Source organism: Callospermophilus lateralis, chromosome 7 (assembly GCF_048772815.1).
Source record: "Callospermophilus lateralis isolate mCalLat2 chromosome 7, mCalLat2.hap1, whole genome shotgun sequence".
Classification (NCBI taxonomy): Eukaryota; Metazoa; Chordata; class Mammalia; order Rodentia; family Sciuridae; genus Callospermophilus; species Callospermophilus lateralis.
In genome coordinates, this window is record NC_135311.1 from 123918973 (window position 1) to 123944718 (window position 25746).

At 45.1% G+C, this 25746-nt stretch overlaps 1 protein-coding gene, 2 long non-coding RNA genes and 2 other non-coding genes across 8 annotated transcripts in view; 1 reads left to right on the top strand and 4 right to left on the bottom strand.

Annotated features, from left to right (window-relative positions):
- Window positions 1–507: 507 nt before the first annotated feature.
- Window positions 508–12366, bottom strand: Rcc1 (regulator of chromosome condensation 1). 3 transcript variants are annotated; one of them, XM_076863110.1, is made up of 11 exons: window positions 12280–12366; window positions 8990–9071; window positions 8157–8222; window positions 7072–7259; window positions 6713–6892; window positions 5312–5408; window positions 5075–5197; window positions 3543–3698; window positions 3204–3323; window positions 2731–2883; window positions 508–1607 (listed from the first exon to the last, which is right to left on the bottom strand). In XM_076863110.1, exons 2-11 carry the CDS (start codon window positions 9060–9062, stop codon window positions 1432–1434), a joined length of 1332 nt encoding a protein of 443 aa, XP_076719225.1. In that variant the 5' UTR covers window positions 9063–9071; window positions 12280–12366; the 3' UTR covers window positions 508–1431. The 3 variants fall into 3 exon arrangements, with proteins under 3 accessions (XP_076719225.1, XP_076719226.1, XP_076719227.1); XM_076863111.1 differs by lacking the exon at window positions 8157–8222; XM_076863112.1 differs by lacking the exons at window positions 8157–8222; window positions 8990–9071 and having other exon boundaries at window positions 12280–12322.
- A 5975-nt stretch (window positions 12367–18341) lies between these two features.
- Window positions 18342–20443, bottom strand: LOC143404860 (uncharacterized). The gene is made up of 3 exons (XR_013091936.1): window positions 20365–20443; window positions 19347–19375; window positions 18342–18806 (listed from the first exon to the last, which is right to left on the bottom strand). It is a non-coding gene; the product is annotated as an uncharacterized LOC143404860 (long non-coding RNA).
- Window positions 18878–19081, bottom strand: LOC143405318 (small nucleolar RNA SNORA73 family). Its single transcript, XR_013092031.1, has one exon. It is a non-coding gene; the product is annotated as a small nucleolar RNA SNORA73 family (small nucleolar RNA).
- Window positions 19455–19659, bottom strand: LOC143405319 (small nucleolar RNA SNORA73 family). The gene has a single exon (XR_013092032.1). It is a non-coding gene; the product is annotated as a small nucleolar RNA SNORA73 family (small nucleolar RNA).
- Window positions 20444–20512: 69 nt separating the features above from the next.
- Window positions 20513–25746, top strand: part of LOC143403166 (uncharacterized) — a 34920-nt gene continuing 29686 nt past the window's right edge. For both annotated transcript variants that reach the window (XR_013091844.1, XR_013091843.1), the window contains exon 1: window positions 20513–20608. This is a non-coding gene — a long non-coding RNA (uncharacterized LOC143403166). The remainder of the gene's footprint in view (window positions 20609–25746) is intronic.

Here is a 25746-nt window from a genome sequence, read left to right on the forward strand (position 1 = left end):
GACTAGGGTTGTAACTCAGTGGTAGAGTGCTTGCCTTGCATATATGTGTGAAGCCTTGGACTTGATCCTCAACACTGGGGGAAAAAAGGCAATAATTACTTAGACAATAAAAAAAATGTACAATAGGGGCTGGGGATGTGGCTCAAGCGGTAGCGCGCTCGCCTGGCATGCCTGAGGCCCAGGTTAGATCCTCAGCACCACATGCAAAGATGTTGTGTCCAGCGAAAACTAAAAAATAAATATTAAAAACAAAAACCAAACCAAACAAAAAACCCCCCAGTGATTCCTGAAACATAAACACCCAAACAACTCTTTTCTTCTTTTTGATAGATTCTAATTGCCCCGGGCAAGCACACGGGGATCCTTGAGACATCTTGACATCCTTTAAGCTATAACCTTGACACCACGTTCACAGGCCTGGGCTTATTTTGCCCTTCCCTACAGTACCTGGCACACGGCAGGTAGTCCCTTAAAAGAATAGGGTGTGTATTGAAAACAAGTGACCTGTTTTATAAAACTTTAATTTATTCAAAGTGTTACAAGATTTCCACTCTCCCCTCCAAAATATTTTATAATTAAAAAAAATCCAAAACTATTTTCACAGCCACTGTACAAGTTGCTGCTTCCTTTTCTGAGGACCAGCCTTTGCCCTTCCAACTCCTTCCCCTCTCTTCCTTCCAATATTGCTGTTCATAAAACCTTTCATCTACCCCATGCTTTGCCCAGTCCTGCCCAGCCCAGCCCAGCCCAGCCCGGCTTTCATGTCCTTGGTTGCAGGTATGACCCAACAAATGGGGGAATCCACAGGCAATGCCTGAGAGACAAGAGTATGCTTTGTGCTTCTGGGAGAATAGCTTTTGGCTTTTTCTTCATCAAGTGGCTCATTCGGACACCTGTTTAGAGCCAAATATTTGGCTTGGGGTTGCGCACAGGTCCTGTAGCCTTGTCTTTCCTCCAAATTCCCCCAGATATGGCTCCATGACAACTGGGTATGATGACTGTACCATCTGTTTGCCTGGGGACTGTTAGAAACACAAGACCAGAATGGGGCTTGATAAAGCCCAACTTCTCAAAGTGCAGGTACCACACCTCCAGGGGAAGAATTTTTGTTTTTTTGTGGGCAAAGTCAGGGCCAGCCAGGATCACCAGAGGGTAGGGAAGTAGAAGGAAAGGTCTGACTACATAGTCTGGGATGAGCAATGTTCCTTCTGACAGACCCTCCCATCTCCCTCCCCTTTCATCCTGCAGGTCCCAGGATGATTCCAGAAAAGAGGAAGAAAGAGAGAGAAGGATTCTGCTCTGCTCATGGAAAAATGGCAGGAGACGACAGTGCTCAGGGCTGAGGAGAGGCCTGCTGGAATCTGTAGTTGTCTCTGCTTCCCTGTTCTATAAGGGAGGGCAGGGGAAGGAGCCAGGCCCTCAGAGGCTTCATCAGCTCTGTTCCTTGTCCTTGACTAATAGGACTGTATGCTGGCCCCCGCCAGATACAGACAACACCACGCGGTTCTCCAGCTGTTTGCCAGTCATCTCCACAGGGCTCCAGGCGTCCTCATCCTGCCCTGTACCCAGCTGATAGTTGGTACCCATACCCCAGGCAAAAACACGACCTGTAGGGGGAAAGAAATGGAGGCAGCTGTCTCCAGGATTTCTGGCTACACCTTTCCACACTGCAAAACCTGGGACATGAGGGTGAATTCTGGCCTTGGCCAACAGCAGCCAGATAAGGTCCAGTCTCTGGGAGTTCAGGGAAGTTGGGAGAAGTCAAGGAGATAATGTAAAGACTTCTCCCTGCTCCTAGGCCCTAAATGACTGGCTGCTTCCTAAATCCCTGCATCCACCCTCCATTCTCAGGACCAATTGTCATTGAGACTGCTATGGAAGTTACCCAGCTGGGAATGTCTTCCTGTACTTTCCTTGAAGAATAAAACCTTTGGGGTACAGTGCAAGCCCTCACTTCCTCAGAGGTCTTCCCAGTCTCAGATCAAGCATTTCTGCTGACTTCATTTTTTTTTGGGGGGGTATTGGGGATTGAACCCAGGGGCCCTTTACCACTGAGCCACATCCCCAGCCCTTTTTATTTTTTGAGACAAGGCCTTGGCTAAATTGCTTAGGGCCACACTAATTTGCTGAGGCTGGCCTCTAACTTGTGATCCTCCTGCCTCAGCCTTTTGAGTCACTGGGATTACAGGCTTTCACCACCACACTCGGCTTGCCAGCCAGCATTCTAGCAGCTCTCCATTACTGTGCCCCCTCACCCCTTTAGGCTTTGGCAGTCACTTGTTGACATCCTCCTCTCCTATGCTGGCCAGGACCCTGACTACTCAGCCTGTTTTCCCCTAAGATTCTTAAGTATAACTCCCTGGGAAGCTGGGACTCTGGGTCTCAATGATATCTCCTCTTTGTTTTTCTCCTCTGCAGAACTGATCACTTCTAGCCAGCAAGTAATGTGGCATGCACATGTGCCTGAAGTTCCTGCACTCAGGAGGCTGAGGTGGGGGATCATTTGGGCCCAGGAGTTTCAGACTACCATGGGCAAAACAGTGAGACCCAGTCTCAAATAATCTGTTTACTCATTTATATTCATCAAATCAGAGAGTTTCTGAGAGTCAGGAGCAAAGACCAATTTCTACATCTCAATTCCAGCATGATGGTAGACAGCCTGCTAGAGAGTATGATAAGAATCACAACCCACCGGCCCCAACCAGACGAGGTGTGGGGAGCCCCACTCACCATCCTTGGTCACGGCATACCCCACAGAGGCCCCACAGGCCACTGAGACGACGGTGGGCAGCCTGGAGATGAGGGTGGGTATGCTCTTCTCCTCAGCACCCTCCCCAAGGCCAAGCCGCCCATACTCAGCCCGGCCCAGGCTGTATGCTTTTCCTGTGGGAAGAGGGAGAGAGATAAGCAGTAGTAGAGGACATCCTCTGGGCAAAACGGGCAGCAGGCCAGGTGAGTCCTCATATCCTCAGGAGCCTGTCCCCACTCTCACCATGGTCAGAAGGAGGTATGTAGCGTCCCCATTTTGGGTGAGTCCTAGGAGAATCTCCAAATGGGCCTCCAATGAACTTGTACTTGGAAGCACCAGGACTCTGGAGGACAAGGGTGACCTTTATGGACCCATGTCTGGCCCAAACTGTAGAACAGGCCCTGGTCTGGATAGGCCTAGTTTGTCTCTAACATAGAGGACTTGGAGGTCCTACCTTCTGAATCCAGACAGACTGTATGGTGCTGGCCACCAGAGAAGCACACCCAGGATTTGGTGGAATTCTTGAAGCATGTCAAGTTCTGGGGTATGAAGCAAGATTCTGTGCCTGGTGTTCCTGCCATCAGGGGTAAAGGTGTTTCAGGAGATGTTTTATCAATCCCATCCCATAGCAAGGCCACCCTCACCAGGATATGAATATTCTCACTTTACAGACACAACTGTGGCTCTGGGGAATTAAGGAACTCTACAAAGGGTGCACAGTGAATAAGTGACAGAGCCAGGACTGGAACCAGGTTATTGGGCCACCCCTATGCTATGCTGCATTCAGACTCACCAAGTTGATGGTAGTTGGAAAGGCCAAAGCCATATATGTGGCCGTCTTGGGAGATGGCAAAAGTGAAATAGGCACCACAGAAGGCATCCTGGAACCTCACATGGCCCCGGGCTCCCCTAGATTTCAGCATCACACACTTGGGGACCAAGAGTCGTTCTGTAGGTAAAGCAGCCAGGGTCAGTGACAGAAACACATGGCCTTTTCCTTCTCTGATCCTGGCCTGTTTCTCTTATGTTTTGAAAACCGTTGGGAGGAGGCTAAGCAGGAACTCTAAACCTTATTTTACAGAAGAGGAATTCTAAAGCCAGTGTAAGTGCTATGCTCAGATTTCCACAGTATTAGAGGTAATGTTTATGTGGAACTTACGATGTGCCAGATATTTTTCTCATTAACTTATCTATCTTCACACAACACAATGAAGTAAGGTTAAAGACAGGTTTAGAGATAAACCTGGTCCCATAGCTAGTAGATGACAGAACAGGATTCAAACTCATGGTAGCTGGGCATGGTGGCACTCACCTGTAATCTCAGCAACTCAGGAGGCTGAGGTTAAGAGGCCTGCAAGTTCAAGACCAACCTCAGCAACTTACCAAGACCCTAAGCAACTTAGTGAGACCCTGTCTCAAAAATATAAACAAACAAAAAAATCCCCCCATACCCAGGGTAGCCATCAGTCTCCAAAGTTTGAACCCCCCCCCACCCTTTTTGGTCAATATTGGGGAATGAACCCAGGGCCTTGCACATGATAAGCAGATATGCAGGTGCTCTACCACCGAACTATATTTATTTTTATGTGGTGCTGGGGATTGAACCCAGGGCCTCACGCATGTGAGGCAAACACTCTTCCACTGAGCTACAACCCCAGCCCGTGGCCCCATTTTTTTTTTTTTAAATATTTTTTCAGTTGTAAATGGATCTTTCATTTTATTTATTTATTTATATGCGGTGCTGAGGATTGAACCCAGGGCCTCACACATGCCAGGCAAGTGCTCTACCATTGAGCCACAACTCCAGCCCTCAGCCCCATTTTTTAAAAAAATATTTTATCTCTTTATTTTTAAATGGTGCTGAAGATGGAACCCAGGGCCTTGCACATGCTAGGCAAGTGCTCTTCCACTGAGCCACAACGCCAGCCCCTCTCAGCCCTATTTTTTTAAAAAAAAACTTTGAAATAGGGTCTTGCCAAATTGCCAAGACTGGCTTTGAACTTGTGATCTTCCTGCCTCAGCCTCCGAAGTAGTTAGGAATATAGGTGTGTGCCACCACACCTCACTCAAGTTTGAGTTTTTATTATTTATTTATTTATTTTCGGGGGTGGGGGGTGCACTGGAGATTGAACCCAGGGTCTATGTGTATGCAAGGCAAGTACTCTACCAACTTAGCTATATCCCCAACCCAGTTTTTAAAGTGTGAGATCTTAACACTACAAGTCTATTTGATGCAAGTCTGAAGCTCAAGACTCCCTCCTGCTTTTAGTCACCACAGGGGTTGGTTTGCCAAGTTATCCCACTAGATGTACTGAAACTACTTACCGAGGCCCTGCCGACCACCACGGTTGGAAAATAACTCAGGTACTCGGCCTAGCTGGCCCTGCTCCCCACAGCCCAAGGTGTAGAGGTCACCATCAGTTGTCAGCATCACCAAGTGGTCATTTCCTGAAGATGAGAGGAAGGCGGAGGATGCATGGCTTATCTGTTAGGACCAAGGCTGATCCAGCCCCAGAAGAAGGTCCTCTAGCTCCTGCCTACAGTGAATACTCCTAGACCCACCTGAGGCTACCTTTACCACTGGTGTGTCCAGCTGCACTTGCAAAGGCACCATGCTCTTCTTCATGGGCTCCAACAACCCAATCACGCCATTATTGTCCTAGAAGGGAAGAAGAGAGCACTTATCAGCTAGTCCTGCCTGCCCTGTAGCAGTCACATTCAGGCTTTTAGGAGGCCACAGAGCTATCTGGTGAAGTGTAGTAAGTAGTAGCAAAAGGGATAAAGAGCAGACAGGAGCCAGGTCACATCCTGAAATATTTATGAATGAAATCATACATGATCTGGGATTTGCATTATAATAACGAAGGAATAGATGAGTAGAAATAAATATGTCTGGCTAAAAAGCTGATAACTATTGAAACTTGGTGTCAAGTAGCTGGGTGTTCAATTCTAATTACTCTTAAGAAATCCTCCATAAAAATTTTAAAATAACCTTGATGAGGAAACACTCATCGGATTCCTTATTTTTTTATCAGACTTCAAAATAAATACCAAGGTACCAATCTTAATGCTGAAACTGTTTTTTTTTTTTTTTAAGGTTTTCCAAAGAACAGAGACAGCAAATACACTTTAATTTTTTTTTTTTAAAAGAGAGAGAGAGAGAGAGAGAGAGAATTTTTCTTAATATTTATTTTTTAGTTCTTGGCGGACACAACATCTTTGTTTGTATGTGGTGCTGAGGATCAAACCTGGGCCGCACGCATTCCAGGCAAGCGCGCTACCACTTGAGCCACATCCCCAGACCCCTGAAACTGTTTTTTAAACTACACTCCCTTGCCTTGGAAACACTGTGATGTGACAATTCCTCCCTCATTCCCCCAAAGCCTCTGGAAAGTAGGGAAGAGGGCTGGGAAGGGAAGAGAGAGGTTCAGGTAGGGGATGACAAGAGCAGTTTCCTATATCAGCCTCAACCCAAAGGCATCTTTGACCCACTCCTTTCTCAGGACATGCACTTCCTAACATCAGATTCAAGGAAAGAGCTAGAACTGTGGACAGGCCCAGAAGAAGACAGAGATTTGGATCTGGGCCCCAGCCCTGCCTTTTTCAACCCAAGTACAATGGTGTTAAGGAGACTGGATAACTTTTTTGGTACCAGGGACTAAACCCAGGGGTGCTTAGTCACTGAGCAAAATAGCCAGCCCTTTTATTTTTTGAGACAGGGTCTTACTAAGTTGTTTAGGGACTCACTAAATTGCTGAGGCTGGCTCTGAACTTTCAATCTTCCTATCTCAACCTTTTGAACCTCTGGGATTATAGGCATGCACCACCACACCTAGCCAGTCTTTTTTTTTGTTTGTTTGTTTGGTGTTAGGGATCAAACCCAGGACCTCATGCTTGCTAGATAAGCTCTCTTCCACTGAGTTATACCCTCACTTCCATGCAGTCTTCTAGACCCAGTCTTACCCGGAATGAACCCCACAGGAAAACACGACCATCTTCGGTGAGAGCTGCTGTGTGGCTATCTCCTGCTGACACTTGTATCACCTTCTCTTGCAGGTCCACTTTCCCCGGGACCATGTCTGAGCCCTCCACAGATGTGTCCCTTCCCAGGGCACCTTCATCATTGCAGCCGAAGGAGTAGACCTATGCCCAAGAAGCCCCCATTAGTGCAAGATCTGGTCTCAATCCACTCTCATTTAGGCCATTCCTTGCTTGGCTAGCCAGCTCCATCTCCACAGTGAAATGTATATGGCTTAAAGCTCCTGTCCCAACCCTATCCCATCCCCCTCCAACCCCAGGCACTGCCCAATCCCCCAGCCTACCTGGCCACTTTTGCTCAGACACACGGTGTGCATGCCCCCAGCCTCAACCTGCACAACATCCTCTGGAATGGGCACCAGGGCAGGCTTCTTCCTCTCCATAACATTCTCACCTAGGCCCAGCTGGCCCACGTCGCCCTGGCCCAGTGTCAGCACCAAGCCTGGTTCTGTGTTGTGGGACCTGTGTGAGACTGAGGGGTGGAGAAGATAGCCCCTGAGTGGGCAGGATGATAGGAGAGAGGGAGGTCATTTCATGGACTCTGGCATCAGGAATCAATCTTGAAACTGGGTTTAAGCCCCTGCTCTGTAATAAGTCATTAGTATGACATTCTTGAGACTAAGTTTCCTCATCATCTCAAAGAGTTTCTGTGAAGATTAAAAGCTGAGCACATTATTAATGTGACAGTAAGGAAATAGAAACAAGGAGACCCCATTCTGTGAAATGAATCTTGGTGAGGAGGGGAAGAGGACCATGACGACACAAGATAGTTTTCCTGATTAGCCTAGGTTGTCTGTCAGAAGTCACAGTGCTAACAGCTGGGGCTCAGATAATGTCCACCCTTTACTGACTGCTTATTCTACCTTTGACTTGCTCTGCAGAGTTTCCATTTTTAGGATCCTGTGTTATAGAAAAGGGAAGAGAGCAACCTACAGGTTCAACAATCTTCCCAGGGTCATAAGGCAATTTAGCAGTCTGCACTAAAACCAAGGGAGACTACATGGATTGGAGCAGACACCAGCCTCTACCCTAACCCTCCTCCATCCCCAGGTTGTGATTTTCAACTTCTGGATATATTCTCAGAGGAAAACTGACCACTCTAACCCTATGGGGCAGCACACTGGCAGTTGAAGAGGAAGAGGCAGGCCACAGAACCATCTGCAGTGAGGTTTGTGCCCACCAGTGGGCGGCACAAGGCCCTCTGCTAGCCAATGGAGGCCTCGGCAGCCCCAGATAGCCAATAGCGTCCAGCCTCTCCTCCAGGCGCGCGGCCATGGCCCCCAGGGCCACGGGGGCTGCGCAGAGAGTGCACTGAGCAGGGAGCCACCTGGGTGGGTTTTCTGGTCAGGAGGGCTCAGCCTGTAGGCACCTTGGCAGGAGCGGGCGCTGGGACCACGGCGGGAGGCAGTGGCCCTCACTGCTTGGTTACGAGAGTCTGCAAAAGACAGACACTGTCTGAGTGTGGGTTCACATACCCTCTTCCCAGACAGGGGGTGGCTTTCTCCTGTTCCTGCCCCACTTTAGGATCTCAGAAAAAAGAAAACCAGGGATTCCTCCCTCAAATGCTGCCAGGACATTGTCTCATTTAATCATTTAATCCTCACAACAACAGCCCAGAGAGATCAGTGCTGTTCTCATCTCCATTTTATGAAGTGGGTAACCCAAGCTCAGTCAAGTTTTAACTTGCCTATGGTTACAGATCTAGAAAGTGGCAGGACTTGAACCTACTATGGAAATCAGTGGTCCTAATCAAAATACATCATTGCCTGGAGCAAAATTCTAAGATTGACTGATTCATTGATTGATTGATTGTGTGTATATATGTGTGTACTGAGGATTAACCCAAGGGCACTTTACCACAGAGCTATATCCCCAGGTCCTTTTTATTTTTTGAGACAGGATCTTGCTAACTTGCTGAGGGTATAATAAATTGCTTTAGGTTGGCCTTAAACTTGCAATCCTCCTGCCTCAACATCCCAAATCACTGGAATCACAGGCGTGTACCACCACATTGGGCTGTCAGCCCAGTTTTTAATTCCTTGAGGATGAGATTCAATGAGCTATAGGAGACCCTCCAGCTGGGTGGGGGGTCCCTGGACATCCAAGCCTTTCATCTTTCAGGGAGGAAGGAACCCAGTTCCAGATTCCCTGGGTTCTAAGGGGCCACCCACAAGCAGAAAGAAGAGGCCACAGCCAACTTACCCTTTACTTTCTTGCTTTTGGGGATGGCATCTTCTGGGGCTGACCTTCTCTTAGCTATGCGCTTGGGTGGCATCTTCCTATCCTGAAAAACCCAGCCAAATACTACCTGTTAGACATGGCAAACATTTTCCTGTGCTAATTATGCATTATTTATTAAAACCCCTAAGCAGCTGGGGATGAGCTTAGTAGTAGAGCACTTCCCTAGCAGGCACAAGGCCCTACATTCCATCCCCAGTGCTGAAGAACAAGAAGAAGAAGAAGGAAAAAAAAAAAAAAAAGGTGGGGATATAGCTTAGTGGTAGAGTCCCCTTGGTTTCAATGCCCAGTACCCCTTCCCCCACACAAAATGAAAGGGTCAACTCAAGGCAGACCATGATACAGGAAGGGGACTAACACAGCCTGGTCAGGCCTTCTAGACTCAGGGTCTTGCTTGCTAGACTCAGGAACTGAAGAATCTCTTTGTGTGAATGTCCCCAAGAGCGAAAGGAGGAGGGCTTTCATGTAAACCAACATTTGCTGAGTTGCAATTATGCCAGGCACAGAGCTGGCACACTTCACACCAGGAATTCCTCCCCAAAACCCCAATGAGCTTGGCTAAATAGAAGGTACAGAGAGTAGAAGTCAATTGAGAAAGAGGAGGTTGAGAGCAGAGAGAAGACAATGAGGCAGCTGGAGCTTCTTTCTAGGTGGGCTGGTGACAGATCCAGACAATGGGTACAGCTCCCTGCTGTGGTAGAAAGCACACAGGCTTTAGTTTCACAGACCTGAGTTGCCTATGAGCCCCAGAGGCAGGGTTGCGGGGGAGTGGGCACCTTCTAAAAGGTGAAGCCCTGTGCCTGTTACCTGCCAGCATATCCTCAACTGTGCAAATCAGTTCTTTCTACAGATTACCTCCCTTACACTGTTCTGGGGATTTAACCCAGGCCCCTAAGCAAGTTAAGCATGAGTTCTTCTACTGAACTACACCCTCAGCCCCTGAGTGTTTTCTTTTTCTGCTTCTTTTTTTTCAATCTGGGGACTGAACCCAGGGGTGCTATACTATTGAGCTATATCCCCCACTCCTTGTTTTATCTGATCTAAGTTGCTTAGGATCTTGCTATATTACTGATATTGGCCTCAAACTTTCAATCCTTCTGCCTCAGCCTCCTGAGTCACTGGGATTACAGTGTGTGCTACCACACCCAGCTCTGCAAGTTTTCTTAACCTGAGTCTAGACTGGGAACAAGGATTTGTCTTTTGTCATCATATTCACATTCCCACTTTCTATGCTCTACCTTCCATCTTCAAGTTTACAGTTAAAGAGTGAAACACAGTCACAAATAGTTAAGTCAGATACAGAGTCAGTGTATACTAATGGGTACCTATAATGCTCCAACCTTTTCTAGAGTGCCCTGAGGCTTATTAGTTATTACTCCACTATTATAGATAAAGGAGATGAGGCTCAGGGAAAGGTGCCCTAGACCACACAGAGGTGGGATGGAAATCCAGGTCTTCTGACCATTACCCACCCAGGGCCAGAGCCTCCCCCACCTTAGTTTCCTCACTTGTTGATTGAAGTGGGTAGGCACACCAGTATAGACAGTCTAGCAGGATCCTGGTGTTCCTGCTACAATTCCCACCACATCCTGGTTTCAGCAATGGAAAACCAAGCACTCTGGGACCATAGCAGCTGTCTCCTCCCTCCTCCACACCAGGAAGCAGAACTTGCCTGCCAGACTCAGGGGCTGAAGAATCTCTTTGTGTGAAAGGTCCCCAGGAGGAAAGGGAGGAGGGCGCCCATGTCAACAAACATTTGCTGAGTTGTTCTTATGCCAGGCACAGAGCTGGCATATTTCACACCAAGTGTTCCTCTCTGTGGTCCTCTTAGTATACAGAGCTGTGCTTGGGCCTCCCTGATCCTTTTTCCCTGGGGAAAGGGACCATAGCTTTCACCAGATGTTAGCGCCACTGTTTTATGGAAATTTTAGGACACTAGAAATCCTCATCACATACAACTTACACATTTTAGATGTAAGAAACTAAGGTTCAGGGGGATTGGGTGGGTAGCCCAATGGCAACAGATTCCTGTTCTTGTGTTGTTTGTAACTGAAACTTAATGATTAACTCTTAATTCATCTTTCCAAGCTCCACTCTCATGCCCTTCTTTGGGGAAACATTCCCTGCCTCCTCTACCACTATGCAGTGTTTCTTGGTCCTGTATTCTAAGTAGTCCCACCAAGACTCTGCTGTACCAGAGCTGCTTCAGTCCTCAAATCACCTGTGGTCTTGATCACAACACTCACCCATACATTTATGTCTTTGTATGTGCTGTGTACCTTGCCTGGATTCCCTGACCCCACCACCTCACTTGGCCTCCACAGTTCAATTAAAACCCAGTCAAGAGTCACCTCACCTGGAAAGCTATCCCTGCCCCTCCTGAGCAGGGTTGGCGGGTCTCTCTTTGGGGGTCCTGTAACACTCCATATGTTCCACTAAAGCTAGGGCACACAAGTCACACATGGTTGAAGTTCAATTAATTTTTCTGATGAATGACTTGCCAGCAGCAGTGCTCTGGGCGCCAGGGGCATACTTTTGTGATCACACGGGACCATAACTGTGGACACTCACAAAGTCTCTCCCAGGGATGTAAAGGCCACATGGGCCTTTTCACCATTGTTGTCCAGCACTTCAAGAGCGGCATAGAATGGATGGCCAGCAAATAATTTGTTCACAGACTTAACTGATGCGGAGTTCTGGGCACACCTCTCTAACGCGCCAACAGTTGAGGAGGTGCCTGTTGACGTTGAGGTTCCTGTCCTTGCAGCGGAACCTCACCACCCCAACCTTGGGCTTCTAAAGCAGACCCTTCCGGGGCCGAGTTCCCCCTGTAGTGCAAACCGCATTCTCTAAACGAACGCAGGACAAAACCACTCTCCCTGTAGCGGAGACGCAGCCCCAGCCCGGCGACCGCCCAGCCGCGAGGCACGCGGGTCGGCGCGTCGGGGGCCAGCGAGGTCGCCGCGGCCACGAGCAGTCTTCCGCACCCGGCCGTTTGAATCTCCCGCCCGCTCTGGCGCCGCGGCGGAGGGGCTGCGCGGCCCCGGCTCGGGTGAGGCGGGGCCCAGTTGGCCGCCCGCGGGGCCGGAGCACGCGCGCCCACACCGCGTCTCGCTGCCACCCGCTTCGCGTGGGCCGGCATTGCGCGACTCCCGCGGGCGCGAGCAAGCAACGACCCAGGTCACCGCGCTCCGCGGGGCCGCCCCACGCGATTCCCTCCCCCGGGACTCTCCGTACGTCTCCGGGCGACCTACCTTGGTGCGGGTCGGCTACAAGGAACTCCAGTGATCACCGGCCGAGCCGCGAACTGCCCCGGAGCATGCGCTCTACAGGCCTCCGGCCCCGACCCTGGCCAGAAAGGAAAACAAAGAGCCCGGCGGCCCCTGGCGGCCACCCCAGAAAGTGCGAGTGGCTCGCTCCCTGAGTAGGGAGCTTTGACCAGGCTCCCTCACCTATCCTAGCTATAGGGGTTGTGTATTTCGGAAGCCCCAAATTCGGACAAGTGGATTGACAACCGAGCGATCGGAGTGACTACTTGAATCCAGGTTTGTTTGGGAAAATCTGATGCGTAAGGGTCTGTACGGAGAAAAAAGTGATCTTTTGTCTCTGGGGAGGATGAGAAATCATTTTCAGTAGCCACACAGGGTTATGACAAGAGTTTGCACAGAGCCCTTTGACTCAGCAGTGGCCTTCCAAGTCTAGGAGTACAGGGCATTATGGGAGAAGCAACACTTGCAGTAACAGCCAGGAAAGCTCAGGGATGTTGTTCGAAACTGTCATATGACAGATGGGGGCAGTGGATGCCCTGTGGGAGTGACTGATGATGGATGGTGGGTCTTGTGTGTCTTTGTAGTAGTACAGCCTCTGTTCTGGGGCAATGGGGAACTAGGGGAGGGATCTGGGCTCCCATTGACATGGGACAGTTTTGAGAACAATGTGGAAAAGAAGAGCCAAGAAAGAGGGGAGCAAAAAGAAGGAGGGAGACCAGTAAAAAAGATGGGGTGTGAATTGGGCTTGGGAGTTGAAGATGTGAGGCATCAAGCATAATATTCTTTCTTGGCAACACATCCTTTTTCTTTAGGTTGCAAACAAAGTTCTTCAGGATTTCAGGTGTGCCCTGAGGTGACCTCTCAGGCCACTTTGTGTCTTGGGATTTTTCAGGTCAGAGTATCAGAGTAAAATACTGAAGAAGAGTATTTTCTGTGTTATACATTAACTCCAAAAACTTTTGGGGGCTACAACATGATCAACATGACTTCTCTCACAGAGCTATACCCTCATCCCCAGATGAACATTTTTTTTTTTTTTCTTTTGGTACCAAGGATTGAACTCAAGGGCACTCGACCACTGAGCCACATCCCAGCCCTATTTTGTATTTTGTTTAGAGACAAGGTCTCACTGAGTTGCTTAGGGCCTCGCCATTGCTGAGGCTGGCTTTGAACTTGCAAGTCGCCTGTCTCAGCCTCCCAAGCTGGTGGGATTACAGGAGTGCGCCACTGCTCCTGGCCCCAGAAGGACATTTTTGATGAGTATTTTCCAACTGAATTTTTCCTACTATGCAGTGCCCACCCAAAACACTTCCCTGCCTTCAGAGTCTCTTACCTGTTCAAGTTTACCTCTGCCTCCATCGTGAACTCCTTTTTTGGATGATATACTGTGAAATTTCTCCAAGTTTTTACCCTGGGATCTCTGATCTCTCTGTCTTCTGTCTTCAAGATCTTCTCATTCACTTAGCTTTAATTGTAAAAAGGGTTATTACCTATTTTGTTAACTACAGAAACATCAATGGGCATTGGCTCATCTGTTCCTCAAAAAACTTCATGAGTGGGGCTGGGGTTGTAGCTCAGTGGTAGAGCACTAGCCTAGCGTGTGCAAGGCCCTGGGTTCGATTCTCAGCACCACATAAAAAAATAAAGGTATTGACAACTACAACTAAAAAATATTTAAAAAAAAAAAACTTCATGAGTTGGAAAATGAAATTCAAAGAGGTTAAATAAGTTCCCTAGGGTCATCACAAAACTGGTGGAAGGAGACCTGGCTCTTAAGGATAGGCCATCACATTTTTTGTGGTCCTGGGGATTAAACTCAAGGCCTTATGTGAATCAGGCAACCTCTGTACCATTGAGCTACATCCCCAGCCATGGGCTATCACCTTTTAATTGACATGTCAGCCCATTTGGGCTGGTTCTGATGTCTACCCCAAGTAACCACCCTGCATCTCTATCTAGAAGACCCAACATTTTTCTTAGTAAGTTTCTTGGGCTGCTTTAAACTTGCCATCTTCCTATCTCAGCCTCCTAAATTACTGGGATTATAGGCGTGTGTTATGCCCAGCAACTCAATATCTTTTTTTTTTTTTTTTTGGCACCAGGGCTTGAACCCAAGGGCACATTGTGACTGAGCCACATCTCCAGTTCCTCTTTTAAATTTTATTTAGAGACAGGTTCTCTCCAAGTTGTTGAGGCTGGCTTTGAATTTGTGATCCTCCTGCCTCAGCCTCTCAAGCCACTGAGACTACAGGCATGTGCCACTGTGCCCCACACAACTCAATTCAGTACTTTCCCATAGATTTAGACTCCCTCCCCCAACTTCCAATCAATATTAGGGTTCTCTGAAAAGTATAGGTTTAAACCTTGTTTTTTCTTTTTTCTTTTTTAATTCTTCCCACTCTGTATTTCCATTTCTGCTCCTCTTGTCTAAAACTGTCCTTCTGGCCTCTCCTCTAATTCATTGGTGCTGAGGATTGAAGTTTGAACCCAGGGCCTTGGGCATGCAAGGCAAGCATTCTACCAACTGAGCTATATCCCCAGCCCCTCAACAAGTACTTCTTTAGAGCTGTGCTTGGAACACAAGGCTACAAATGCCCTGAGCTGTAAATTTCGTATTTCTTTATCACCTGCTACACTACTCTGAAAGTGCCCATTATTCATTTCCACTCTCTCACCTTTACCTGGGCTATTCCCTCTACTAGGGTGCCTTTCTTCCTGCATGCATATTATGTATGTATGTATGTTATTATTATTATTATTTTTGGTACTGGGGATTGAACTCAGGGGTACTCAACCACTGAGCCACATCTGCAGCCCTATTTTTGTATTTTTGTTTAGAGACAGGGTTCCACTAAGTTGCTAAGCATCTCACCATTGCTGAGGCTGCCTTTGAACTCTGGATCCTCCTGCCTCAGCCTCCAGAGCCACTGGGATTACAGGCGTGTACCACTGTGCTTGGCTCTGACTACCTGAATTCTTGATACAAGTATGTGTATATACACACCCGCATATATACATTTGGCCATATTGGAGATTAAACCCAGTAAGTATATATGTATGTACATATATATATAAGCACACACATATGTATACTTATGCATATACATATAATTTTATTTATTGGTGGTACTGGGGATTGAACCCTGGGGTGTTCTACACTGAGTTACATCCTAAGCCTTTTTTCTTCTTTTAAATTGATATAGGTCTCAGTAAATTGCCCAGGGTGGACTCCAACTTGCAGTCTTCTTATGTCGGCTTCCAGAGCAGCTGGGATTACATGCATGTGCGTCACTCCAGCCTGAATTCTTCATTCATATATATATATATATTTTAATGTTTCATAATTCATCTTACTATTTTTCTTTCCACATTTTTTATTATTTTTTAATAAGCACGCTACCACTTGAGCTACATCCCCAGCCCTCTTTCCACATTTTTTATTGGTGCATTATCATTGTACATAATGAGATTTCTTGTTACTTTTTTTTTTTTTGGTACCAGGGATTGAACCCAGGGTCACTTAACCATTGAGCCACATCCCCAGCCCTTTAATTTTTTTTGAGAGAATTTTATATATATATATATAAATTAATTATATATTTATAATTTAGTTTTCGGCAGACACAACATCTTTGTTATGTGCTGCTGAGGTTCGAACCTGGGCCGCATGCATGCCAGAGTGCGCTACCGCTTGAGCCACATCCCCAGCCCCTAAAAAATTTTTTTGAGACAGTTAGGGCCTAGCTAAATTGTTGAGGCTGCTTTTGAATTTGTGATCCTCCTGCCTTAGTCTCCTACACCACTGGGATTACAGGTTTACACCATTGTGTCCAGCAACAGAATTTTTCATATCTTTTAAGGCCCAATTCAGTCCTACTTCTATTAAGACTTATTGGGCCCACATAACTTTATCTCTGAATCAAACATCAGCTTTAATTTCTTTCACACCCTATCACTATTTTATTGAACGTGAACCATAAAAAAAAAAAAAAAAAACTATCCAGGAACTGGGGATGTGGCCCAAGCAGTAGCGCGCTCCCCTGGCATGCATGGGGCGCTGGTTTCTATCCTCAGTACCACATAAAAATAATATAAAGATGTTGTGTCCAAAGAAAACTAAAAACTTCAAAAAAAATAACTATCCATTAATTGAACCTGACCCAAAAGTGCAGAGATGATAAGAGTGATGGAATTCAAAGTTATTATGGGTTGGGGATGTAGTTCTGTGGTGGAGCACTTGCCCAGGTTGTACAAGATCCTGGTTTCAAGCTGGGTATGGTGGTGCACACCTGTAATTCCAGCAGCTTGGGAGGTTGAGGCAAGAGTTCAAAACCAGCCTTGTTGGGCTGGGGATATGGCTCAAGCGGTAGCGCTCTTGCCTGGCATGCGTGAGGCCCGGGTTCAATCCTCAGCACCACATACAAAGATGTTGAGTCCGCCAAAAACTAAAAAATAAATATTAAAACAAAACAAAACAAAAAAACAGCCTTGTCAAATTAGTAAGGCACTAATGCAACTCAATGAGACCCTGTCTCTAAATAAAAAAGGGAGGGGGTACTGGGAATGTGGCTGGGTGGTTAAGTGCCCCAGAGTTCAATCTCTGGTACCAAAGATTCTGGTTTCCATTCCCAACGCAACACAAGCAAAACTCCAAAAATACCCCGCCCCCTCAAACAATGTCACTAGGTAGCAGTGATTGAACCCAGAGGCGTTTTTTTTACCACTGATCTACATCCCACCCCTTTGTATATTTTGAGACAGGGTCTTAAGTTGTTTAGTGCCTCACCCATTGGTAAGGCTGGCCTCAAACTTGTGATCCTGTGGTTTCTCAAGTCACTGTCTCAGGGGATAAGTGCCCTTAAATTTAGTCCCAAGTATGTTTATGTGGGGAAATAAGAGTTGAGGGGAATCCTTGTTATGACCCTGCAAGACAAATGAGGGAACTGAGACAAAGTCTTCCATGGCCACATCAACAGCTGATGGTGAAATCAAACCCACTCAGAAAATGCCCAGAAGAGCCAACTAGAAATTCTGGTGTTGCAAGCTGACCTTTACAACAGTGGGGCTTAAAGAACATATTGTCTCATATACTTCCTCAGGAGAAAAACACACTGCACCCCAGCCTGTAGTCACCAAGTGACTGAAAAATTTAAAGTCGTCAATAATCTGCTGTTGAGAAAAACCAGTGAGCAACTACTATATTCCAGTAGTTGCTCAACTAAGATGAACTAAGGAATGTCCAATAGAAGGCTCATCTGGCTTCCTCAAAAAAAAAAAAAAAAAAAAAAAACAGAAATTGGTAGCCACCTACAGAGAATCATCAGGCAGCTGTATTTGGCCAGCCTTTCTCAATAACTGATGAAAGCAGAAATATGTAACTAGATGGCACAAATGCCACTAGTCTGATTTTGAGGCACTGGGGATAAAATTTAGTATCTCATATGCTAGGCAGTAACTGCACCACTGAATTATGTGAAATTATCTTAAGGGGGGGAAATCACTTCTATTGCTGCTATGGTAGTTCTATAACCATGTGTTAACTAGCACCCACCCTCAACGCTCTTCCCTGATGAACTCAGGGATGGCTGACAGAAATACAATTCACACAACCAAACCTGTTCCTAGTGACCTCAAATCTTACCTTCTAGATGGTTTCCCTCTGGTCCATCTGATCTTCCCACACTGCTGGCAACCAGTGCAGAGACTTGACCAGGCTTCCATTGTGACTTAACTTTCTAACATGATGAAGCAGGCCAACAATTTCAAGCTCTCAGGAAGGAGCATAGAGCAAGTACACTAGCTGTACACATGGACTATTCATCTCTTAAGCTGTTTTTTCATACATGGCTGGGGAGAGATGTATAAAAACATGTGTTTTCCCAAGAAATAAATGGTAGAAGGGAAAAACCTCGGACTTGATCTTGTGACTTTATACTACTTTTGAGTTAACCCCACAGTGAAATCTAACTTAGTTAACCAGCACCATTCAATTTGGCTGAAGCCCAACAATGCTACATGAAACAGAACCACACAAACATGCAGTCACATTTATTTCAATTCACAAGTTTTTTTTATTTCAATTCACATTAACTTGCCTCATGTATCTGTTAGATATATTACAAACAGTATAAAACGGAAATCATAATGAATTTTGCTCAAGACATATCAACATGTTCTTCTGCAGTCCATTTGTTAGAAAACATGACTGATCTTGTTTGGAATTTGGAAAATGCCAAATATTCTTAGTCAACACGACAAATTTTAACTTCACAGGCCCTCTAAAGACCCCGTGCTTTCTTAAATTTCTTAATTTCCAGGAATACTTGGTGAACTGGGTAGCCTCTGTCAGCAATCAAGGTTTAAATCTGGGATAACAATTGTCTAGGAATGCAAATTCTGTTAAGAGATGATTTTCAAACTCTTAATAATAATCACCATTCTTACGTCTGATTAAAGAATCCCAAACCAAGTTATCAGGTTAACAGCTGAAGTTGGATATTGCTCCTCTTCTCCTGGATGAAAATAAACTCAAGATTAGAATCCTGAAGACCTTAAGTCTAATAAAAAATTTTAGTATGCTACATATTGTTTCCTGCATGGTTTGTCTCCTCAGTCATAGTCTGAAGACTCTGAGAAGTCGTAGGAATATGCAGGTGCAGACACAAAGCCCAGCTTCATCTCCAACGTTGTGGAAAGGGACTGTACATCACGGGGCAGAGCCCTATGCTCCCCTATGCCACCTGGACAGAGCCCGGGGAGAGTGACCTCCCGAGAGTATCCACGTTGGAATGCTTGAGTACTGTGGAATTTGGAATACCTAACAAATGCCAACAGTCCTAACATCCTTATGTGCTTTAATTTTTCTCACCTCTGACCATACCTGTAGATAGATTGAAACTGCTTTTAGTGAATCCCAAAGTAGTCTTTGAACTCCATTTTAAGTCTTTTCACTTTTAAATAGAACCCTCTCCTCAAACACATAAAATGTGATATCTTAGCAATCTTCACAAACATGAGCATACATTGTTAAAAACAATTCATCGGCTACTTACCCAAACAAGAAGTATTTGGAATCATGAATCTGGAAAACAAAGCATTCACTTATCAATACAGTAAAAGATTAAAGCAAATCTACCATAAACAAGGGACTAATCAAAATACTTTGTTTCCTGCATGGTTTGTCTCCTCAGTCATAGTCCGAAGACTCTGAGAAGTCGTAGGAATATGCAGGTGCAGACACAAAGCCCAGCTTCATCTCCAACGTTGTGGAAAGGGACTGTACATCACGGGGGCAGAGCCCTATGCTCCCCTATGCCACCTGGACAGAGCCCGGGGAGAGTGACCTCCCGAGAGTATCCACGTTGGACCGTCACTGTAATTCATTTAACTTACAAAACACTGTACCAATTATTAGTTTCTAGGTGATAGCGGCACTGGGTTCAATCCCCAGTCCCACAAAAGAAAAAAAAAAGTAAGTCATCTCATAATCAAGCGATCAAACACTTAGTATCGCTAAACTGCCCCAATAATAAAAAAACAAATTGTAGGGCTACAAGAAGTCTGCCACGAAACTTTTTTCTTGCATACTTAGAAACCAGGGCCTTGCATGTGCTAGGCGAGCGCTCTACCACAACCTTAGCCCTGAATACATTTTTTCTTTTATGCCTTTATTTAGTTCTTTTTAAAAATATGGTGCTGGGGATCGAATCCAGTGCCTCACGCATCCTAGGTAAGCGCTCCACCATGGAGCCACAACCCCAGCCCGAAATTTGGAAAATTTTTAAAACGTGGATAGGGAACGAAACATCTATGTACAATTCTTTTCCGGATCATGTACCAGGCAGCAATTAACGCTGTGCCTTAGTTATCTCCGACACCCGGATAGCAGTCCTTATAAGCTTCTAGGGCTGCGCGGCCCACATCCTGCTCAGCCCCATCGCATGCCTAAATGTAGTTTGAGTGGATGCCGCTAAAGGCAATCCCTCTAAACAATATGATCCTCAGGGAATGTTGAACGCCCACCCAAAGTAACAGATCAGGCCGAGGAACCACGCGGGTAAAAGCACTTACCAGACCCAAACAGCGCTGAACAGCAGCATAGCTCCAAAAGACCGACTACGCCAAAACATCTGTATTTATACCCAGGAGGGACCGGAAGTCGAGGTAGGCATATTGCGCCTGCGCAACGACTAGCATATAGGGCATTGGAAATTCGCTAAGGCTGCTGGGATCTACTGAGGTTAAACTACAGTCCTACCGGGACTTTAGGCTTCTCGCGATACCATATCCCTCGCGCGGAATCTTGCTGGGTAATGTAAGTTATAGAAATAAGTTTGTGGGTGTGTAGCTGGAAACTTTCATAACAAATAGAAAGTTTACTTCTCGAAAGTTTAGTTCAGTTGGTTCGTTCTGTCTGTAGAGAAACTGGCACATAAACGAATAGGAACAACTATGCAAAATGGGAAAAGAAAAACACAAGAAGTCTCAAAAGGAATTGGATCTGTCCTTTAGCATGTGAAAGAAACATTTGATTTATACTGGAAAGAATAGCTTCTATATGAATTGGCTAAAATAAATACTTCCTATGCACAACAAAGGGTATGTAATTAATGGTAGTGAACTGAAAAACTCGTTAAAATGGAGGTTGAAGGTGTATTTCAGTGGTAGGGTAAGGGCCTGGATTTGATTCCTATTATGAGGTGGGTTGGGGGACAAAAACCCAAAGAAACAAACAACAACAACAAAAAAACCCATCTGGGGCTGGGGATGTGGCTCAAGCGGTAGCACGCTTGCCTGGCTGGGTTTGATCCTCAACACCACATAAAAATAAAATAAAGATATTGTGTCCACCTAAAACTAAAAAACAAAACAAAAATATCTGGTTAATATGGTAAATTTTTTATGCATATACCACACACAAACAAAACCCTACTAATATAAAGGTGTAGGCAAGTAGAGAATCCTGAAGATACATATTTACAGGGCTGGGGGTGTATATCAGTGGTAGAGTGCTTTTTATGCATGAGGTCCTGGGTTTGATATTCAGCACTGCAAAAAAAAAAAAAAAAAAAAGATAGAATTTTGTGTATTGTTAGATAAGTTGACATCCATCACATCCAAGGTATATTGACTAAAAAAGGTTGATGGTATTTCTCCTTTTGCTCTAAGTGCTATACATTTATTATTTTGCTATCATAACAATTCTAAAACATTATTATGATTACCCAGATTTTAAGATGTGAGACAGGGTCAGGCATGGTAGGGCAAGCCTGTAATCCCAGTGAGGCTAGACTGAGGTAGGAGGTTTGCAAATTCAAGGACAGATTCAGCAATTTAGTAAGGCCCTAAACAATTTAATGAGACCCTGTCTCAAAATTTAAAAAAAGTACGGAGTTATAGTTCAGTGGTAAATTGCTCCTGGATGCAATGCTCCCTACCAAAAAAAAAAAAAAAAGTAAGTTTCACCTTTAATTGTTCTTGATGAGAATGTAAAAATTATTTTTAATTCTCAGACATTGAATATCTATCTGTAATATTTTGTGTGACAGGTGAAAAGTAAGCATAAAACACTTCCTGCATACAAAAACTCAATGGTTGAGCTGGGTACAGTGGCACACACCTGTAATCCCAGCTGTTCTGGAGGCTGAGGCAGGAGGATAAGGAGTTCAAAAGCCAGCCTCAGCAACAGCGAGGTGCTAAGCAACTGAGTGAGACCCTGTCTCTAAATAAAATACAAAAAAAAAAAAAAAAAAAAAGGGCTGGGGATGTGGCTCAGTGGTTGAGTGCACCTGAGTTCAATCCCCAGTACCCCCCAAAACAAAACAAAACAAAACAAAACAAAAAACAGTAATTCATGCTAGAAAAAGAATTTACATGATTGAATTGTGAATTAAAATGCTACATTTTATCATGGAGTAATATTTACTTGAAAAATGGCTGACATCTTTTCCAACTACATGTCTGCACTAGACTGCCTATTCTTCCTCACTTAAACCAAAACAACATTCACAATAGAAGGTCATGCATTTCTACATGAATTTTAACCAAAAAGGTAGTTGAAGCTGGTATACACCAGTAAAACTTTCCAGAAGTCTGGAAAGTTTGAGTCCAGCCTTAGCAATGTAGCAAGACCTTGTCTCAAAATAAAAACAAAAAGGGCTCCTGATGTAGGTTAGTGGATTCAATCCTTAGTACCGGGGTTGGGGTTGGAGGGTTGGGGGAATGTGGTCAGGGAAGAAAATGACAGGACATAGAAAGCATGATCAGAGGACAAACAAACAAACAAGTCAGTGTTTGACTCAGAAGCCAAGACTTGGATGTGGCTCAAGCCCTCAAATACCGCAGACTAGACAGTAGATGAACTGAAAATAAGCTTCAGAACGTAACAGGTGACTGAGAAATCACTAGACCTTATAGAAAGGCATTCTAGTTCAGATTCTGTTTAGATTTTATTTTCTATTTTTTCTTTTTTTTTTTTTTTTTAAGAGAGAGTGACAGAGAGAGAGAGAGAGAGAGAAGGAGTGAGAGAGAATTTATTTTAATATTTATTTTTTAGTTTTCGGCGGGCACAACATCTTTGTTTGTATGTGGTGCTGAGAATCGAACCCGGGCTGCAGGCATGCCAGGCAAGCGCGCTACCACTTGAGCCATATCCCCATCCCCTGTTTAGATTTTAATGAGTTGAACAAACATGACTTTAGATAGGGAAAGTAGTGTGTATAGACCAGAGGTCATAAATTGATGCCAAGAAACCTGTTCAGTTGATTTCTCTGTCACTTTTATTTCTTCTTTTTATGTTACAGGGGATTGAACTCAGTGGCTCTCTACCACTGAGCCCTCTAACCTCCAGCCCTATAAATTGAAACAGGGTTTAAGTGGCAGAGGCTGGCCTTAAATTTAAGAGCCACCTACCTCAGCCTCCTGAGTGGGTAGAATTACAAGCATGTACCTTCATACTGAATCCATCACTTCTTTTCCCTCTACTTGTCAATAATTTAGCTCAACTGCTTGTACTACATAGGAACTTAAGTTTAATGTCAGAGCAGATTATGTGAAGGGAGTGCAGGAAAAGCAGAAGATGGGGTAATTTTAAAAAGTTTCAAAGGGTATGGGGTTGGGCTCAGTGGTAGAGTGCTTGCTTAGCATGTATGAGGTACTGGGTTCGAGTTTCAGCACTGCATGTAAATAAATAAAAATAAAGATCCATCAACAACTAGAAAAAATATTTTTTAAAAAAGTATGTGGACAGGGGCTGGGATTGTGGCTCAGTGGTAGAGTGCTCACCTAGCACGCACAGGGCCCTGGGTTCTATCCTCAGCGCCACATAAAACTAAATGTTTGGAATAAAGGTATTGTGTCCAACTACAACCAAAGAAATATATGTATATTTTTAAAATGTATGTGGACAGGGGCTGGGTCTGCGGCTCAGCGGTAGAGCACTCGCCTGGCATGTACAGGGTGCTGGGTTCAACCGTCAGCACCACATAAAAATGAATAAATAAAATAAAGGTATTGTGTTCAACTAAAAAAAAAATTTAAAAAGTATGTGGACAATTCCTTTAAAAAAAAGGAGTTTCAAAGGATTATTTTTTTGAGGGGGGCGGAGAGGATAGGAAGAAGATAAACATTAAAAAAGGGGTGTGTCCTAAGAAACAGACACAGGGAAATTGTGTTGGTTCCTGTCAGAACACTGCTTTGGGGGGCAGCATCTATTGCCACACAAGGCAATAGATGGCGCAAGAGGTCCAGGTTGTTGGTGGTTTCTGCTTTTCCCTTCATGCTTCCTGGATCCTGGAGCTGGAGTTGAGTTAGAATCCTGAAGCAGTGTTTTAGGCTGTTTTGTCTTCAGGGATACACTGAAGACAAAAAGTTCTTTTATTTTTAGTACTGGAATTGAACCCAGGGTGATTTATGACTGAGCTACATCTCCAGTCTTTTTTTTTTTTTTTTTTGAGACAGGGTCTTGCAAAGCTACTGAGGTTGGACTTGATTTGCCATTCTCCTGCCTCAGTTTTCTGAGTTGCTGGGATACACGCATGTGCCACAGTGTCCAGCTATGCTTTCCTTTGTCGTACAGTATTTTACAAGATTCCCTGTCCATTCAGTATCCACTGGACCTGCCCTTTCTGATTATGGTTTTCCAAAAACCCCTTCTTCTGGAGTAGTCATCTAAATCTGCAAAAACCCAAAATTCATTCTCTTTTTCTGCAACTACTGGGCAATGTACTCTTTCCAAGTAGTCTTTCGGGATGTGAAGGTGATCTGGCTGCGATATTGATCACCAGGGTTGATTTGGCTTATCTGGATGGCTAGGTGGATGTTCCATTCCACCCTCACAGCTCCATGTGTGTCCCTCTAAAAGCTGTGTGCTGGGTGAAGGAGGACAACTTTCCCTGATAGAGAAGGATGGTTTTTAGGTCAAGGGTAGCTGTGCTCCTCTGCTAGAACCTCCAGACAAGATCTCAAGGTCCAACTAGTCTTTTGGAGGGAGTTTAACCTCAAACATGCAGTGGCAATTCAAAGTCTCTTTTGATGGTGAGTAAAAGGAAAATCTGGGAGCAGTTCTGTTTCTTTACTCCTTGATAAAGGATAATGTGCTAAACAAGGCTAGACTCTGAAGTGAGGAGTACAAAGTGAGTCATTGCTGAGACCACCTGTATTAAACCGGGCTGTTTGCCAAGAGTACAGGAAGAACCAGTTGTCGTCTTGTGATGTCAGCTGGAGGTCCAATTATATGTGGCCCACATTTAGTAAATCCTTATGAAGGCATTCAGTTGGAATACAAGTGCTTGTCTTCAAATATGTGCAAAGAATGATTACATAATTGCTTTGACCTCAGAAAGCAACTTCATCTTAGTTTTTCTTTTGGTACTAGGGATTGAACCCAGGGGTGCTTAACCAGTGAGCCAAATCCCCAGCCCTTTTTATTTTTTACATAGGGTCTCCGTAAGTTGTTGAGACTACCCTTGAACTTCTGATCCTCAAGCCTTAGCCTCCGAAATGGCTGGGATTACAGGCATGCACCATAGCATAGCACTTGGCCATCTTAAGTTTCTTCACTGGTAAAATGAATATATCACTTACTAACTGGCTAGGGGAGGGCTACACAGGACAGATGCCTAGTGCAATGCTGTCACAATTGGCTGTTTTTTTGGATTTGTGCAGACACAAACGTGACTGACTCTCACCTCTGGCTACATTTGACATCCTTATGGTTATTTCTTCGCCATCACCTACTTCTCACATAGGGTAATTAGCAATATTTTGGGTTTGCCAGGTGCGGTGGCACATGCCTGTAATCCCAGTGGCTCTAGAGGCTGAGGCAGGAGGATGAGTTTGAAGCCAACCTCAGCAATTTATAGAGGCCTTAAGCAACTTAGGGGGACCTGGTCTCTAAATAAAAAAGGGCTTAAGTGCCCCTAGGTTCAATCCCCAGTACCGAAAAAAAAAATT

Excerpts from the sequence above, each read along its gene's own strand:
- Rcc1 (XM_076863110.1), bottom strand. The coding sequence starts at position 9,062 with ATGCCACCCAAGCGCATAGCTAAGAGAAGGTCAGCCCCAGAAGATGCC. Across the intron at positions 3,324-3,542 it reads TTCCAACTACCATCAACTTG|GAACACCAGGCACAGAATCT; the intron begins GTGAGTCTGAAT and ends CCCTGATGGCAG. Across the intron at positions 2,884-3,203 it reads AGTCTGTCTGGATTCAGAAG|GAAAAGCATACAGCCTGGGC; the intron begins GTAGGACCTCCA and ends CTCTTCCCACAG.